This window comes from Capsella rubella, unplaced genomic scaffold, assembly GCF_000375325.1.
Source record: "Capsella rubella cultivar Monte Gargano unplaced genomic scaffold, Caprub1_0 scaffold_7, whole genome shotgun sequence".
NCBI classification, from domain to species: Eukaryota; Viridiplantae; Streptophyta; class Magnoliopsida; order Brassicales; family Brassicaceae; genus Capsella; species Capsella rubella.
Genome location: NW_006238917.1, coordinates 221,222 through 238,800, shown reverse-complemented (window position 1 = coordinate 238,800; position 17,579 = coordinate 221,222). Strand labels below are relative to the sequence as shown.

The 17,579-nt window shown below is 37.2% G+C and overlaps 2 protein-coding genes across 3 annotated transcripts; both read left to right on the top strand.

The window, feature by feature from the left end:
• The first annotated feature begins 3,877 nt into the window (after positions 1 to 3,877).
• Positions 3,878 to 5,838, top strand: LOC17879969 (proline-rich protein 4). The gene is made up of 2 exons (XM_006283513.2): positions 3,878 to 4,168; positions 4,263 to 5,838. Exons 1-2 carry the CDS (start codon positions 4,015 to 4,017, stop codon positions 5,618 to 5,620), a joined length of 1,512 nt encoding a protein of 503 aa, XP_006283575.1. The 5' UTR covers positions 3,878 to 4,014; the 3' UTR covers positions 5,621 to 5,838.
• A 387-nt stretch (positions 5,839 to 6,225) lies between these two features.
• LOC17879317 lies at positions 6,226 to 17,236 on the top strand. Of its 2 annotated transcripts, XM_006285503.2 has the most exons (32): positions 6,226 to 6,419; positions 6,512 to 6,685; positions 6,921 to 7,016; positions 7,508 to 7,577; positions 7,757 to 7,881; positions 8,035 to 8,175; positions 8,262 to 8,419; positions 8,565 to 8,733; positions 8,818 to 8,916; positions 9,079 to 9,156; positions 9,237 to 9,296; positions 9,380 to 9,537; positions 9,741 to 9,942; positions 10,079 to 10,198; positions 10,426 to 10,511; positions 10,598 to 10,702; positions 10,915 to 11,013; positions 11,314 to 11,402; positions 11,538 to 11,686; positions 11,827 to 11,970; positions 12,063 to 12,170; positions 12,444 to 12,554; positions 12,631 to 12,738; positions 12,826 to 12,936; positions 13,137 to 13,300; positions 13,399 to 13,864; positions 14,026 to 14,133; positions 14,239 to 14,297; positions 14,460 to 14,841; positions 15,046 to 16,584; positions 16,681 to 16,888; positions 16,995 to 17,236. In XM_006285503.2, the coding sequence occupies exons 1-32, from the start codon at positions 6,312 to 6,314 to the stop codon at positions 17,075 to 17,077; spliced, it is 5,877 nt and encodes a 1,958-aa protein (XP_006285565.1). In that variant the 5' UTR covers positions 6,226 to 6,311; the 3' UTR covers positions 17,078 to 17,236. The 2 variants fall into 2 exon arrangements, with proteins under 2 accessions (XP_006285565.1, XP_023634022.1); XM_023778254.1 differs by lacking the exons at positions 6,226 to 6,419; positions 6,512 to 6,685; positions 6,921 to 7,016; ... (2 more) ...; positions 8,035 to 8,175; positions 8,262 to 8,419 and having other exon boundaries at positions 8,579 to 8,741.
• The last annotated feature ends 343 nt before the right edge of the window (positions 17,237 to 17,579 follow it).

Here is a 17,579-nt window from a genome sequence, read left to right as displayed (position 1 = left end):
TATATTAAGTTTATATATATATTAATGAACACAAAACTTAACATCTCTTGGTAATTAAAAAAGTGTTACATATCAAAAAAAAATTAGAAAGCAAATATACTTGTAGTAATTCATATTTTAAAAACAATATAAAAACAAAAAAAAATTAATTACAATTAGAATTTCTAAATAAAAATAAAATTGTGTCTGCAACACACTATACCCCAACGGGCAGCGGTACAACAATTATTCACTACCATAATCAAAATTCTCACTGTTATACTCGGAACCAAATTCCGGAAGATAACCCTCTTAACAAATTAGAAATCTACACTTCAGAAACTTCAGAATTTAACCTCAAAAATAAAAGCTCACCCTTATAAACACGCTCTACATATAAATAAAATTAACTACTAAACAACATACAATACCTATTTATATAACATGAACTACTAAATAAACAATTATAGTAGAATAATAATACATATAAAATTTTAATTACTAATATCTAAAATTGATTTTAAAAACAAAAACCGCGGTGTACCGCAGGTTCAAACCTACTAGTATTATATATGCGCTGATAAATATGTTAGGTTCGTTTGTGTTATTTATAATGTGAAGTTCTTCTCACAGTATATAAAGTTAAATTAAAAAAAAAAAAGTTTTCAATATTACAAAAAAATATATAATAATAAACGAGGACAAATCTTGCAATCCGTAACTACAAATTTATTTTTAAAAAGGGAACAATTATAGTTATAACTTCTAAGAAATACCAATTTATTTTTGAATAGGGAAAAAAGGTTTGATTGTCGCATAGAAATACAATATTTGGCAAGGCTCATATTGTCTCGTAGGTATGTATAGCTTCGATTTGGGAATGCATTCGAGTTTGCACCCAATTGATAAACTAACTTACCGATGGGAGATGTGTCCACATATTGACCTACTTTGTTAATTAGAGCTGAGTACTATTTATTGTTTGTTCAGAATTTTACTTCATTGCAAAACAATCCGATCGCTCAATCCGTATACAATTTGGACGGCATAACAACAACCTTTGTAGTTTTACTTGTACAAGTAGTTAAAATCTTTTCGTCCAATATCATGGATGGGTCCTTTTTACATTCAATACATCTCTGCGACTGGAAGTTTATATGAACAATGCAGTTGTATGTAAGCTCATCAGATCAGAGAATATGTCAACATCCAGATCTCGATCAGTCGGGATATTTTAAGTACGTCTCATTTCTATGGATACATGAAAACAATTTTTGATTTAATATCAATGTGGAACCATTATACAGTTCACATATTTATCGCACGTCACCTAACATACAATAATATCGCAAAACTCGCACCATGTGGGACTATGTTCTTGGTTGCCCCCAATATTAGCTCCTTTATTAATTTTCTACATGTGGATATATTTATTGCTACCTAAGATAGGTTTTGTTAATATATATATGCCTACGATTGTTAATTTCTAGTGGTAAATCTTCTTACCGTCGATTACATGTTTTGAATATTATTATAATTCCATCCTTACTAAAAGTCGATTGTGTGCTCTTTCTGCTATATTTTTGAATCTGTATTACATTGACAGGTTTTAACTCATATATGAGCTTGTTTTCTTCATATATATTAAATATTATATCATTTCGGTTCTCTTCTCACTGTGATTATAACTTTAAACGTAGAAGAAATCATTTTCGTATTTACGTAAAGATTAGTACGTAACCTTTTTTTTTTGGTAACTGTGTGTTTTCCTTATAAAAATGACGCATATTAATTCAACTAAATTATAATACTATACATTATACGAGTGTCTATAAACCAAATGCAAAATATAAGAAAAAAGTGAAGTTCTATATGTTGCGTAAATTAACAGTCTTATATAATAAAGTAATAAACATCTACACATTAATTAGTGACCCGGATCGACTATATACACTCGCCATCTATACAAATACGCTATTTATTACATGTTTTGATATATAATAGAATGGGACTTATGGTTGGTGATGGATGATCTCTTCATGTGTGTACAGTAAGCAAGTATTTCTTTTTTTTCTTGTGAAGATGATTATACCGGAAGATGAATATTGTATAATGACTTTCAACTTCAGCCTCTTATTATATATACAACTGTCCAAAGCCATCCTATTAATGGGCGTGGATGAGTAGGTAGATCTTTAATATGGCAATGGCAATGGACATAATGATCATGATGAGATATCTCTTTATACATATATAATTTGACTAACCATATTACCATTTAAAACAAAAACAAACAAAAAAAAGAAGAAACAAACAATGTATGTATCCTCCATTTTTACACTAGTTCGCGTTGTAAGATTGTAACACCTAAAACGCAAACCGGACTACAATCAGTAATCACGTCACGTCTCTCAATTTGAAAGTCGGATTAGCTAATTGCATGCACACATGTCGACTTTGCGTCATCAAATATTCGTAATTATGCATCAATTTTATACTTACGTGCTGTTTTTCTTTTTTCTTTTTGTATATAGTCATCAAAGTGATATATATATATATATATATATATATATATATATATATATATATATATATATATGCATTCTTGCTTGTCACCAAGTTGCTATGTTTTGCATGTGTTCTTAGTCGTCTCTTGTTTTTATTTTCGAAGAAAAGGAGAGTTCATATTATTTTAACGTTACGCATATATAAAAATTTCACCCAAGAGAAGCAGCTAAAAAGGAAAAGGTTGTATCTCTTTTCCTTTTTAGCTGCTTCTCTTGTTTAGCTTGGTATTTTATTTCTTGCCGTTTTGTACAGAAAAAATTAGAAAATTGGTATAAAATTTAACCTTTTACCACAAAAAAAAAAAAATTTCACCCAAAATAAAATGAAGAAAGATGAAGAAATAGTAGTAAGGCTTTTGAGCTGGCTGCATTGATTGAGAAGGGCCTTGCCAACTTCAAAGTCGAAGTGGATTGATGAGAGATAGTATTAACTTCTATCTCCGCTAACCAATAATGCCAATAATAAAATCAAGCTTCTCTGACCGATTTCGTTAGTCCCATTGCTTTATTTGGTTTCACGGTTCGTTGGTTAAAAACAAGTAGTATAAGCATATATGGTTCCATGTCGTACATAAATGTGTACATGTACTATTTATAAAGATTTAAGAATAAATTTTTGTTAGCATGGCGGTAATTAATGACTTCTCGGTAAAAAGATAATTAGTGAGGAGGGGGCAGATTAAGAACCACAAGCCGACAAGTAGTGTGAGTCACTTGTGTATTTTTTCCTTTTCTTTCCATAAACAGTTAAGTTTCTCTTCTTCTAACCATAATGTGGTGATTCGCTTCAATTCAATTTCCGTTTGGTGGCGCGTATGCACGCACTTTTTAAAAATCATTTGTCTTTCTTTCTATCTCTCTCTCTATATATCTATATATGGCCTGTGTGTGAGGGAGAAAAAAAAAAAAAAAGTTACAATGTATGCATGCTCATCTTGCAATTTCTAACAATAAAAAATTAACCATATGCATTTGCGGAATCCTTGTGGCAAAAGTTGTACGCATGTGTCTCGTGCAATAACGTTGATGAGGGAAACAAAAATAAAAAGAGAGTGAATTTTGAATGCCGTTGTCGTATTAAGGAAATCAAACAAAAGTCAATAGGTTTCAACCACCCCTGCATGAAAAATATCATAAAGTGCCTCCTATAGACTAAATTAACAACGATAAGATGGACCATGGGCATTTAATATATGATACAATATATCAGAAAATCGCCGAATCCAATTATTGTTGGTAACAAAATTTAGCAAGTAATAGTACTTAAGATCCCATCTTCGAAATATAAAATCTTTGCTAAGACCATTATATAAACGAGGGGAAGTCTCGGTATAAACACATATCACCACCTTCTCCACTAATACTCTTCATATATATCATAAGTTTCTTTCTTCTTTTATAAATAAACTTAGTATTTTCAGCAAGCGAAAGACAAGTGTGTCAGAGATCTCAGAGGGTGATAATCCCAATGAGGATCTTACCCGAACCTCGAGGTTCGGTTCCCTTCTGCCTCCTCCTTCTCGTGTCTATTCTCTTCACTTCAGCGACTCTCTCACTCGCTCGTGTCGTCGAGGTTGTCGGTTACGCCGAGAGCAAGATCAAAAGCCCCCATGCATTTTCAGGCAACTTCATAATATATAACCCACATTCATTACTAACTTTTATAATGTTTTATCAAATGTGTGTGAAAATTAATTAAGATCATTTGCTATACAGGACTCCGAGTGACGATCGACTGCAAGGTGAATAAAGGCCATTTTGTTACAAAAGGTTCCGGAAACATTGACGATAAAGGAAAGTTTGGCCTGATTATTCCTCATGACACTGTCTCCGACGACGGAACTTTAAAGGAGGAGTGTTACGCTCAGCTTCACAGCGCTAAGGGTACCCCTTGTCCGGCTCACGACGGCCTTGAATCCACCAAGATTGTGTTTTTATCCAAGTCCGGGGATAAACACGTTTTGGGTCTCAAACAAAACCTCAAGTTTTCACCCGAAATTTGCGTTTCCAAGTTCTTCTGGCCTATGCCTAAGTTACCTCCTTTCAAGGGCTTTGATCATCCGCCTTTGGTACTTCCACCTTTTCCTAAATTCAAGATACCCTGTCCACCTAAATACAGCCCTCCCGAGGAGGTTCCTCCTCCGGTTCCGGTCTACGAGCCACCGCCAAAGGCAGAGGTTCCGCCTCCGGTTCCGGTTTACGATCCACCGCCTAAGGAAGAGGTTCCACCCCCTGTCCCCGTTCACGAGCCACCACCAAAGGAAGAGGTTCCACCCCCTGTCCCCGTTCACGAGCCACCACCAAAGGTGGAACTTCCACCGCCGATTATTAAGAAGCCTTGTCCACCTAAACCTCCGAAGATTGAGCACCCACCTCCTGTACCAGTTCACGACCCACCGCCGAAGGTAGAGCTTCCACCGCCGACCCCTAAGAAGCCATGTCCTCCAAAGGTCGAGCACCCGCCTCCGGTTCCCGTTTACAAGCCACCGCCAAAGGTTGAGCACCCGCCTCCGGTTCCGGTACACAAGCCACCTCCAAAGGTCGAGCACCCGCCTCCGGTTCCGGTACACAAGCCACCGCCAAAGGTCGAGCACCCTCCTCCGGTTCCGGTGCACAAGCCACCACATATCCCAAAGAAGCCATGTCCTCCGAAGGCCGAGCTTCCCCCGCCGGTGCCAGTCCACAAACCACCACCAAAGAAGCCTTGTCCGCCAAAGAAAGTTGACCCACCGACGGTTCCAGTCCACAAGCCGCCGCCAAAGATAGTCTTACCACCGCATGTACCAATCCACAAGCCGCCGAAGAAACCTTGTCCGCCCAAGATAGATCTTCCACCGTCGGTTCCAATCTACAAGCCGCCGCCGAAGATAGAGCATCCGCCAATCTATAAACCACCTGTTGTGATTCCGAAAAAGCCATGCCCTCCGCCGGTACCAGTATACGAACCACCGGTGGTGATTCCAAAGAAGCCATGTCCGCCACTCCCACCGCTTCCTAAGTTTCCACCTCTTCCTCCTAAATACATTCACCACCCCAAGTTCGGGAAATGGCCTCCGCTGCCTTCACACCCTTAAGAAACTAATACGTACACTCATGTATAATCAACGTCTTGCCGTTTTAATATATATCATCTCTGCATGTTTAATATATATTTTGTTTTTGTTTTTATATATTTCTTTTGTTGGCTTTCATATATCTCTGAGGTATATATCCTTTGTGTAGACTGTTTGTTTATATTTTCCAGCAATCTTCCAACAATAAATATAATATGATAATGATACGTTTCACTTTTTATTGTTTATTGGACAATATATCAAATATATTTAACGATTTGTAACCAATGATACATATAAGTTCAGCATTTTGGATCAGAGGGTTATAAGTAAAAAAATGAAGTTCGGTAGTGAGTAAGTAAGAAAAGAACACATTACACATTGGATGGAGATGGTCAAAACTCAAAAGGGCAAATCTTTCATTAGATGATCTGCATCTACATGCATGAGCCTTAACCTTCGGCGCTCGAATCATAATCCTTAACTTTGGTTTAGTGGAACAAAACCAAGGATCCAATGGGCTTTAGGCCTTTATAGTGATAGTACTCGTGGCCCAAAGCGAATTATTAATTGGTAGGTATTTTTTTTTTTTTTTGAAAAGCGCCAAAGAGAAAAAAACAAAAAAATCTCAAATATTTGTCATCTCTCTCTTCTCGCTAGGCTCTAGGGTTTAAGCGCGCTCTGGAACTGGTCTTTTCACTGAGCTCTTTCAATGGCGAACCCTAAATCCGTCGATCCGTCTCTCTGGTGGGATCCGTTTGACGTCCTTCTCGCGGACCTCGAGAATGCATCTCTATCTGATGACCTTCCTCAACCCATTGTAATATCTCTCTTCCTCGTCTTATACATGCGATATGGGGATGTTTTATTTTATCTTGGAATACAAATTTTGGTTTGCTATCTCAATCCCAGGCGAAGAAGTTGGAGGAAAACCACGCGTGGTTCGTTGGAACTGTGTCGATGTTCAAGTCACCGAGTGAGAAATCAAAAGAAGCTTTGAATTCGGATGTAGTCAAGATTAAGGAGCACCAGTTGGTGATAAAGCCCGAATTGAAAGATAAAGCGCTTCAAATCAGCTCTTATCTGGTGAGCTTCTCTTTTTTTTCCAATTGAACTCGTAAAGAAAATTATATTGGTTTTTTCATATATCAAACTCAAGCGCATGTAATTTGTCTATTCACATTCATATCATTGCCTTCATGTATATAATCTGTGCTTGAAATTTCGAATTTTTTTTTTTTTGAATTTCAATTTCGAATTTATTACTTCCTTCATTAAAAGGAATTGACCGTTTCTCTACAATTTCTGAAATCTTGGCCAGAATCTAGATGAAATCCAATCTTACATCCTCGTGGAAAGATGTATGGATCAGGAATATGGATCAACCGACTCCGTTGCTCAAGAATTCATTGACGTGGTTAGTAGCTTATGATCCAGCTTCCTTTGAAAATACTCAGTTTTCATTATTGCACAACTCTGGTTTTGTTGAATGAATAGTATCTTGCGAAGTGATCTATGACTATGAGTTAGGTTTCACAACTTTTCTTAAATAACTGCTTTTTTTCGTCTCCTGTATATTTTTGGCTTAGAGATTTCTATAGAATATTCTGATTGTTGTTTCTGATACAAAAATATTCATCCTATATGCTAGCATTCCTTTCCTTTAAATTTCTTGTTACTTTTGTATTATGGATCTTGTCGCTATCATGGTCAGATCAATAGCATGAAAGACTAGCTTATTAGCCGTGATGTGACTACATCATCCACGTTTTATTCTTTGTAGTAAGTTCTATAGATCATTACAGTGTAAATGTTGCTGTCCTATATTTTTGCCAACGAATTTACTTGATTCTTCAGCTTTCTTGCTAACTCTTTTGATGTCATTCTGTTCCAATGCTATTCTTGAAGATACTGCTTCAGTATTACATAGAGCGCCAGTGCCTATTAAAGTGTACAAAGCGTATTCTCATACATGCCTGTAAGTTGTGATTATGTTGTTCCCTATTTTTCCAGTCTCTCGTAGTTTCAAATGTTGTATACAGTTACTATTAACGAAAACAAAAGCTTATTTTCTGATGGTGGGGTGACACTTTAAAATTCCACCTACAGTTTTGTCCATTTATTCTCGTTTTTCAACTGATTGTTGCATTTGTACAGTATATGCGCCAAGAGAGGAAAGTACAATCAGGGAGGAAGCTGTAAAGCTGATCTCAGATGGGCTTGAAAGACGACAATCATCAGTTCTTGAGGACCTTTTGTCATCTTGGTTTCCACAGAATATGGTATGTGTTCTGAGCTGTAGCCCTTCTTATCATCTCATTTTATCTTTATTATATGTAGGCCCTCAGATTATACTGATGTTAAGGCACTGTATCTATCATTCCAGTAAACTTTTCCGGTCCATATTTGATTTTCTCTAGATTTTATTTTGGTAGGATGTCAATCTATTCACTTTGTGGGCGGAGGAGACACTAATTGAGGACAATTTGATTTTGGATATTCTTTTCCTTCTTTACCATGAATCGTTTTGCATATGTAATGGAGAAAGATGGAGAAAACTGTGTTCTTTCTATAAGGTACCTCGAATCACTAGCCACATGCCTGAGACTGGTTCCATTTTTTCTGTAACCAACCTTATTTACTTATAAGTGCTGTGTTGCAGGGGATTCTTTCAGGTTCATATAATTTTAGAAAGCTGGCTGTGTCAGCTGAAGCACAACATTCTGAATGTCGTGTTCAAATTCTGTTGCTGATGATTCTTATAGACACATTGGATATGGGGAATCTGTTACAAATGGTTCATGACGGAGTTCCTTTCAGGTTTGTTTAACTAATTCGGGAGGAAAACTGCTCAGATAAAGTTAAAAACCTTTTGCAAATAGAATACAATACCAGCAATTGGCCTAATTCTACTTTCTCCTGAATATCTGTTGATTTTGCCTAAAGGTTCTATTTTTCTTGTCAGGTCTGGAACTTGTGTCTTTACCATTGTTGATGTCCAAGAGATGGATACAACAATCTCAAACCTCAGCACTTTTGAAGTAAAGGAAACAGGACCCCTCGTCCTGGCATGGGCAGTCTTTTTGTGTCTTATATCATCATTTCCTGGGAAGGAGGAAATTCCTTTCCTGATGGTATGAAAGTGAGAATACTTCCATTTACTAGTCAGAGGACACACATTGTTCATGTATATGTATTTAATCTTACTTGATTATCAGGATATTGATCACGTGAGTTATGTTCATCAAGCTTTCGAGGCAGCATCCTTTAGTTATTTCCTTGAAATCCTTCAAAGCAATGTGTTGAATGATTTCGATGTAAGTTACATGAATTTTCAAATACCGAGCTTAACTTTGTTAAGAGTGGCACTTATTTATCTATCAGTTAATGGTGTGACGTCCACTTCACCAATCATCTGCAAATTTTGTTCATGTTATCCTCCCCTATGTTGATTCTGTCATTGTTTTTCTCTTTTCCAGGGGCCAGTGTATGGTTATCGTAGTGTTTTAAGGACTTTTATTTCAGCATTTATCGCGTCTTATGAGATCAATCTTCAGGTAAAACTCCATTAATTGTAGATGAATATTATATAATTTTGAAGTCTTTCATATCTGACTCAGCTCTACATTTTTTGCAGTTGGATGATGCCATCCTCGAGTTGATACTGGACATCCTCTGCAAGGTTTATCAAGGAGAGGTAATCTATATATGCATATTTTCCCTAACTTTTCCTCTGAGTCACACATCCACAAATGCTCATTGTGTGCCTTAATTATTCAGGAGTTGCTCTGTAATCAGTTTTGGGATCGAAAAAGTTTTGTGGATGGCCCTATCCGGTGTCTCCTCTTTGATCTGGAGAGTGAATTCCCATTCAGAAGTGCTGAATTTATTCGTCTCTTGTCGTCCCTGAGTGAAGGCAGTTGGCCTGCTGAATGTGTGTAAGTAGTAATTGGACAATATACTATGTGTGTTTATGTATGGAACTTTTCTATCTAGAGATTCTAGACGAGAGCAGTGGTCTGCATAAAGGCAGGATACTCCGCATACATCAATCTAAGCTTCCTTCTCTTAGTTGAAAATTTCTTAATTTCTGATTGCTAAACATCACCCGCTGCAATCTGCTGTACCTATTTTTGTGCAGATACAACTTTCTGGATAAATCAGTTGGGGTATCAACCTTATTTGATATTACTAGTGACTCTCCAGAGGATGATGCCTCCCAACTTGTTGAAACTTCCCAGCCATTGCATATATCAGGTCTTGAAGGTTTAGTGATTCCCAGCAATACTCGTGGGCGTATTCTGAGAATAATCAGCGAAAATACTTGCCTTGTACGGTGGGAAGTAAGTGATATCATCATTGTTTGAAAACTCTATTCATAAAGAAGACTCCCCCAATGTTATAATTTTTATGGTCTTATTGCTATTAATTGTTTTAGCTAGAGATATACTGATTTATGAAATACATATTCTTTTCAAGTATTCGCTATCCGGCATAATTGTGTTGATCATCCGTTTGGCCAATGGACTCTACATTGGTAACAATCGTGAAGCTTTTGTGAATCTAGAGCTGCTTAGTCGAATGGTGACATTTAACAAGGTAGCTACATTGCTCATTCTCATTTTTATCCAGGTTTATAAAGTAGGGATTGCTTTAATGTTCGTACACCATGAGGTAGATAATGGCCTTGTATATCTTCGAATTAATTCGTCTTTGACTGTAATCTCAATATTTGAAACTAAGGCTGTATGTCTGGACGTCTCTTATGTCATAGAATATGCATCCTTATTTTTCTTCTCTGACCAGGTTCTATAAAATAATTTCAGGCTGTATGTTTCTCCTTACTGAATGTCAGCCACTTCTTTTATGCTCACAAATCTTACGTGAATGGAAAGATGGAAAGTGATGTGAGGTGAAGTTTTTGCAATATGTTTCTCTCTTACATGCTCTCTTCCAGGCTGCTGGAAAATAATAATTTTTTTTTTTTTTTTTTTTCAGGGTGGTTGATATAATTTGCAATTCAGTCAGAAGCCTGACTTTTGACTCTGGTGGTGCAGCTGTGATGGCAATGGCTATTGATATCTTAGCTAACCTACTGCGATGGTAATCTTTTGTGATGCTTATTCATTTTTTATCTTGGATATCAAATCTTTTTTTCAGTATTCCTTTTCTAGCAAATGCCTGTCATAATTTTATCCGTCATGTTTAATGTCTTTTCATATGATAATAGTTTAGAACTTGGTATCAGCTCTAGAACTTGGTATCAGCTCTCTCTGGAGCATTGATAGCTAAAATCTTGTTTTCTCTTTGAGCAGTTCCCCGTCAAAAGTTGCACCGATGGTCTTAAAGGCAAATATATTTGACATGACTTCAGGTTCAGATGTCCCTGACAGTGGCAACAATATTTCATTGAGGTAGGACCTCAAATATGACATACAATCTGGTCTTTTCTAATTTGGTTCATTTTCGAATATATCCTACCCATAGTTACATAGCATACTCATTAAAGTTTACCACGCCTAGTAGATTTTTGTTTTTCGTTTCATTTAGAATTATGATCATCCATTAGGATATAATATTTAACACATTGCCTCTTGATATGCTTCTCCAGAGAAGACAAACTTCTCCAGAAAAGACAAACTTCATAGTTTGTAAGTTTGTGGTGATCTAACTTCATTCGTACTCTTTCTGCTGTTTTAACTTTGTTATAAAAGCGGGACATGGTCGCTCTCTGGGAAACTTGCAAAGATGATCTTGATTGACTGCGAGAAGAATGATACAAGCTGCCCATTGGTCATATCAGGCAAGTTTGTGGCAGAATTTTGCTTAGCGTAATCTACATGACTCTGGGCTCAGAGTTGTTAAAAGTCACTTGGTTCTCTGTATATTGAGCCTGTCACGTTTATTCCATAATGTTATTTGTTTTTGTATCTTGCAGTTCTGGAATTTACCATGCAACTTGTGGAGGGGGGACTAGAAAATGATGTCGCTATTGGTCTAGTCGTTTTCTCGTTACAGCATATTCTTGCTAGTCATGAGTATTGGAAATATAATCATGGAAATATGCGTTGGAAAGTGACACTAAAGGTATGTCGTAATCCTTAGCTATAGCTCCCCCTCTCTGTTTACCACCTACTGACAGATTGGTTGTTAGCTTATTGGAGTAAATGGATTCTGATTGTAGTTTTTAAAATATATATTCTCTGTTTTTTCCCTCGGGTTTGCAGGTCATTGAGGTGTTGAAAACCTGTCTCAGATTCAGTAAGTTCTCGACAAAGCTGAGGGATGTTCTCCTTGATATTTTGCTTCACGATGCCTCTGTTCACAGCGCTCTATTCCGAATCATTTGTACAACTACACAAACTTTAGAGGTTTGAATATGCTCTGGAATAGTCTTTCCTTCTACTTTCCTAAGGGTCTGATGTACTTTAATTGATTTCATGATTTGTTTTCATTGCGACAGAACCTTTGTTCAAGCCGTTTTGTTGAACCAGCAGAGATTGAAGGATGGCAACTTGCTATCGTCTCTGTTTTAGATGTTTTGAACATCACACTCTCCCAATTTTCTGAGGTAAAAAGCGTTGTCTTACGTCTGACCTTGTTAAAAGCTTTTGCAAGTACATCATATAATAGATAATATCATAATATCCATTATTCACCTTTTCCAACTGAAATTTTTTTCAAAATAATCTTTGATTAATTCTCTTATATTTTGCAAACAAAATGCAAACACATTGCTTTGGCTATTTTCTGTCACTTTGTTTCTCTCACTTATATGTGGGTGGTAATACTCCACTCCTTTCTAGGTTTTGTGGAATTTGATAGTTTGCTATAATTGATGCAGAGTACACAGTCTGGTCTCCCTGTGTTTCATCAAGCCATGCTGTCGTCTACAACAAAACCAATCTCAGTTGTTGCAGCTATCACATCACTGATTTCTTATTTCCGCAACCCTGTATGGACTTCATCCGAATTCGTAAAAGTTGATGCTTTGACCAGGCACATGTCTAAAAAATAAATATTTTCTGCAGAAGATACAGGTTTCCGGTGCTAAAGTGCTGTCAAAGTTATTTACCTTGGCAGAATCATCACAACTCTATATGATAAGTAGTGCAGGCTTTGGTCTAGACAGTAAACAGGTTAGAATTATATCATTCTTATCTATTTTGTTCATGTAGTATATTCTGCTGTCTATATGTAAGGATGAATGATGGTTTTATCTTCAGATTACAGATTTAAGAAATTCGGTTACCCAGATCGTACTTGATCTATCGGGACAGAATGAAGATCTAGTCATTGCTACCTTGAAACTCCTAACTGTTGCGGCAAGATATCAGGTTGCTTGCCATTCTTTCATTGATTTACTTGTCACAGCCTTTTGGGATTATTGATATTACTGTTAGTGCTACTTGTCATTGGCTTTTGGGACTATTTATATTGCTGTTAGTGCTATGTAATCGTGCTTCTTGAAATCATTTAGATTCTTCTGTTTCTCTATAATGGAAAAAAATTTCATTCTAATATTTTTTATCTTTAGCCTGCTCTTTTAGTTGCCATATTTGATTCAAACGAAGACTCAGATGCTGGGAACTTAAAACAGTCAGGCAAAGATGCCTCCTCAATTCCTGACTGGGCTTGTAAATCTCTCTTATTGCACACTATCCTGCAATATGTTGAGAGAGCCTCCGACTTTGTCGATAGGTACGTTGAAGGCTAAACACATTTTAATCCGTCTTCTAATTACACTGAATATTAGCCAGTAATATTTATGTGATGGTTTAAACTTTAACCTTCTCCAGATACACAGATATATTACTGGGTTTACTTGATTTCCTGAAAACCCTTTGGCAAGAGGCTGGCCAATACGCTAATATGCTGGAACCGTTTAAAGCATCAAAGAAGTTGTGGCAGCAATTTTCCAAAATTATATCACAGGTGTCTAAGCTAAAAGATTCGACGATTGGAAGTTTAGGCAAGGAAGATATTTCTAAACTGTTTGTGAAATATCAGTGTCAGTCTTCTGTTTTGGAAATTATGGCTTGCAACATGTTTTTGTACAAGAAGTTGCTGTTTGCGGAGTCACTGAAAAAGCCATGTGTGGAGCCGAAGAAAAATAATGCAGTATCTCCACCCAAAATAACTTGGACAGCTGATTCAGATCCCAAGGATATCTTTTCAGAATGGTGCGACGTATCTGTTTTGGATGGCCTTATCCAGTCCGTTTCTGCTTTAGATGCTGAAAGTGAAATAAACTTCCAAGCAAAGGCACGTATTTCTTTAGACTGGTTTTCTTATTGAATTATTTTTATTGAGATTTATGTGACGCACATTTGTTTCAAGTACAAGCAGTATAGTTTCACCACAGTTCCATCTTTTAGAAATAGTAATTAGAAGTTTGAAATGTCGCTCACTTTTTGCATTGATAGGTTGCTGCTGTTTTACTTATTGTACATTTAATTGTGAAACTGGAAACATCTGGCGCTGGACCATTGTCTATGGTTTTAGTTGGGAAGATCAAACTCATATCAGAAATGGTATCTTCCTCTCTTTTGGCTCGATCTATTCTTTGGCCCTTTCAACACCCTTTTCAAGGCCTTGTCATATCTGATTCTGATGCCCGTTTAACAATATGCTCACAGCTCTGTGCTCAACCGGCTTTTTCTGAGTTGCTGGCGCAATATTCAAAACTCGGTTATAGGTAAGACCATTATTTCTTATGTTTTTAGTTTTCCAGCATGGCTTTGCTTATTTTCAGTTTCAGTTACGTATTTATTTTTCAGCTGACAATGCTTTTCCTTGTATCCTTAACTAGTCATTCTCATGTCACATTTGCTTATAATCTACTGTGTTCTATTGCTAGTGGAGGAAAGGAGTTGATGCCTATGATTTTTAGCGATCTATACTGTCATCTACAAGGAAAACTTGAGGGTCGTGACATCCCAACTGGTCCATTCAAAGAGCTTTTCCAGTTTCTAGTTGAGTCTAGCGTTTGGGAGAAATATAAACAGAAAACTAATGAGGACGTAAATATGGCATTGGGGGACTGTTTGTTCGACACGCAGCAAATAAAGGCTGAATTAGGTATTGATCTTTGGGATTTCTCTGACTGGAAGACATCTAAAACAACAGCAGAGGAAATGTTGAGTTACATGCAGAGGGAAAACTTGATGGTTTTACTTTCGACTTCGCAGCTCTCTGTTTTGCATGCATTGATTTCCGTCATGATACTTTACGAGGATAATGTAAGTTCCTTTGTTTTAATTAGCTTTTCTGAGACTTATCCCATTATAATTCATTTATGGGCTAGATTGTTCTTGGTTTCCACCATTGGACGTTTTAATTGATAGCTGAATTAAACGTACTAGACACTTGTACTGCTGCATGTCCCTCTTTTGGGATCTTAATTGATGATTTGGATACATCTAAATGCTACACCTTATGTGCAGTCTCTCGAAGAAACTGCAGCTGTTGAAAGAAAAATCCCTTCTCAAGTCACACTTTCAAGCATTGATGGACTGTGTCGAAAATTCTGCTCCACAGTTGATTCACTTGCCTCTCTCTGGGATGCACCCAAGATTGTGTTTGATATTCTTACAGCACAGGCAGACTTGCTATCCCGCCTCTTGAAATCCGCAAAGAAAAGTCTGTCATTATCTATATGTGCACTTGTCCTGAAAAATGTTGGTCCTGGCCTCAAAATCCTTGGTAGCTTGAGGCATTCAAATGCTGTATTGAAGAAGACGATAAACCTCCTGCTTGAGGTGCTGCTCCTGGTTGTGGGTTTTGGTTCACACAACTCAAACTCGAGTGGTGCAGGCCATATGGTACCAGCCAAAGATTTCGCAGAAATATCTGATGCTACAATTGGATTATTACCCCTTCTCTGTAACTTCATGGGGAATCCCGAGTACCTGGCTCTCTGCCTGACCACAGTAGACCTGATTCTCAGAAATTTTTTGACGCCTGAGACATGGTTCCCTATTATACAGAGTCAACTCCGACTGCAACATGTTATTCTACAGCTTCAGGATAAGAAATCCACGGTATCTGTTTCAGCAATACTGAAATTTTTCTTAACTATTGCTCAAGTTAACGGCGGTGCTCAGATGCTTCTAAATTCTGGTTTTTTCTCGACTTTAAGAGCTTTGTTTGTGGATGTTCCGGATGGAATGTCTTTGGTATCTGACAATGAAAAGGGCTCGTTACGTGAAAAGACAGAAAAACCTCAGCATATCTGGGGGATCGGTTTGGCTGTGGTTACTGCCATGGTTCATTCTCTAGTATCTGTTTCTACAGGGGCTGATATTGTGGAGAGTGTAATATCTTACTTTTTCTTAGAGAAAGGTTTCATGATCTCATACTATCTTGCTGCACCAGATTTCCCTTCTGATGATCGTGACAAAGTGAGACCACGAAGTCAACGGACATGGACTTCCCTGGCCTATCTGAGAGAAACCGAGCATACTCTCCTTCTGATGTGTGCATTAGCTAGCCACTGGAGGTCATGGGTTAAAATTATGAAGGGGATGGATTCTCCCTTAAGAGAAATGACTATACATCTCTTGGCCTTTATCAGCAAAGGTGCTCAACGCCTTAGAGAGTCTCAGGGCCAAACATCTCATTTGTTATGCCCTCCAATAGTGAAAGAAGAGTTTGATTCTTGCAAAAGACCGTCTATCATCAACAGCAAACACGGATGGTTTGCCCTTGCACCTTTAGTTTGTGTTGGGAAACCCAAGATCACTGCTATATCAATCTCCACTGCGCTAGTTATCAGGGGACACACAGCAGAAGATCCTGGATCTGTTACTCAATCGCAGTTTACAGACTCGGTAGCAGTACAGATATATAGAGTGGCTTTTGTCTTGTTGAAATTTCTGTGTTTACAGGCAGAGGGTGTTGTTAAACGTGCAGAAGAGGTGGGATATGTCGATCTTGCTCATTTCCCTGAGCTTCCAGAGCCAGAGATTTTGCACGGTCTACAGGTACGATAACTCAGAGAACAAGAACAGTTATTAACTACATTTAAAATATATATATTGTCTGCGCCTGGTAGTAAAATGTGTATTATAAAAATGCAGGACCAAGCCACCGCAATAGTTGCTGAGCTCTGTGATAATTACAAATCGAAAGCGGTTCCAGATGAAGTTAAGAAGTTGTGCCTTTTGCTGATTCAAACGACAGAGATGTCGTTATACCTGGAACTCTGTGTTGTTCAGGTTTGCAGGATCCATCCTGTTTTTGGACGTGTGGATAACTTCTCCAAAGAGTTGAAAAAGCTAGTGAAAGGTAAGAAAGTGTTTCTTCCCTAGTCTTGCGCTAAGGCTATACTGATGATCAAATTAATATGTCTGGGTTTGTTCGGTAACATCATTGATGGTTGTTTTTGTATCAGCTGCTGAAGTGCATACGTACTTAGAACCGTCCATGGATTCACTGAAGAAAATAGCTGTGTTTCTGTATCCCGGATCGCTATAGGGGTTTGAAACTGTCAGTCATGAGATCCGGGCTTAATGTGGTACGTATGTAATTTGTTATAGATTCCTCTATGAGTTGATTGAACCAGCTTTTGTATCATTGGTATATGACTTATATGTTAGTCAATTATATAATATATAATATATTCTTTTTAAATCATAGCCATAACTTTAAAAAAAATTTCGGCTCATGTCGTGCATGGTATGGTATCCACTCCTTTACGTTGATTTCATTTTTTATTTTTTTTTATAAATCGCTTACCTCAACGAATTCTTTTGATTGGTACTCTCTCATTCTAGACCGCAGAAAGTGCAGCTCAGAATAATTGTTTTGTTTCCTTTACAAATATATGTAATATACACGAGTCGTAACTCTTAACTTGCTTAGATTTTCTTGTTCATTCTAGGGTTGATCACACGTGTGAATGTGTGGGATCAAAATACTTAAATTTATGCGTTACAAAATTAAAGATTTTAAAATTAAATATGAAAATGGAACGTTA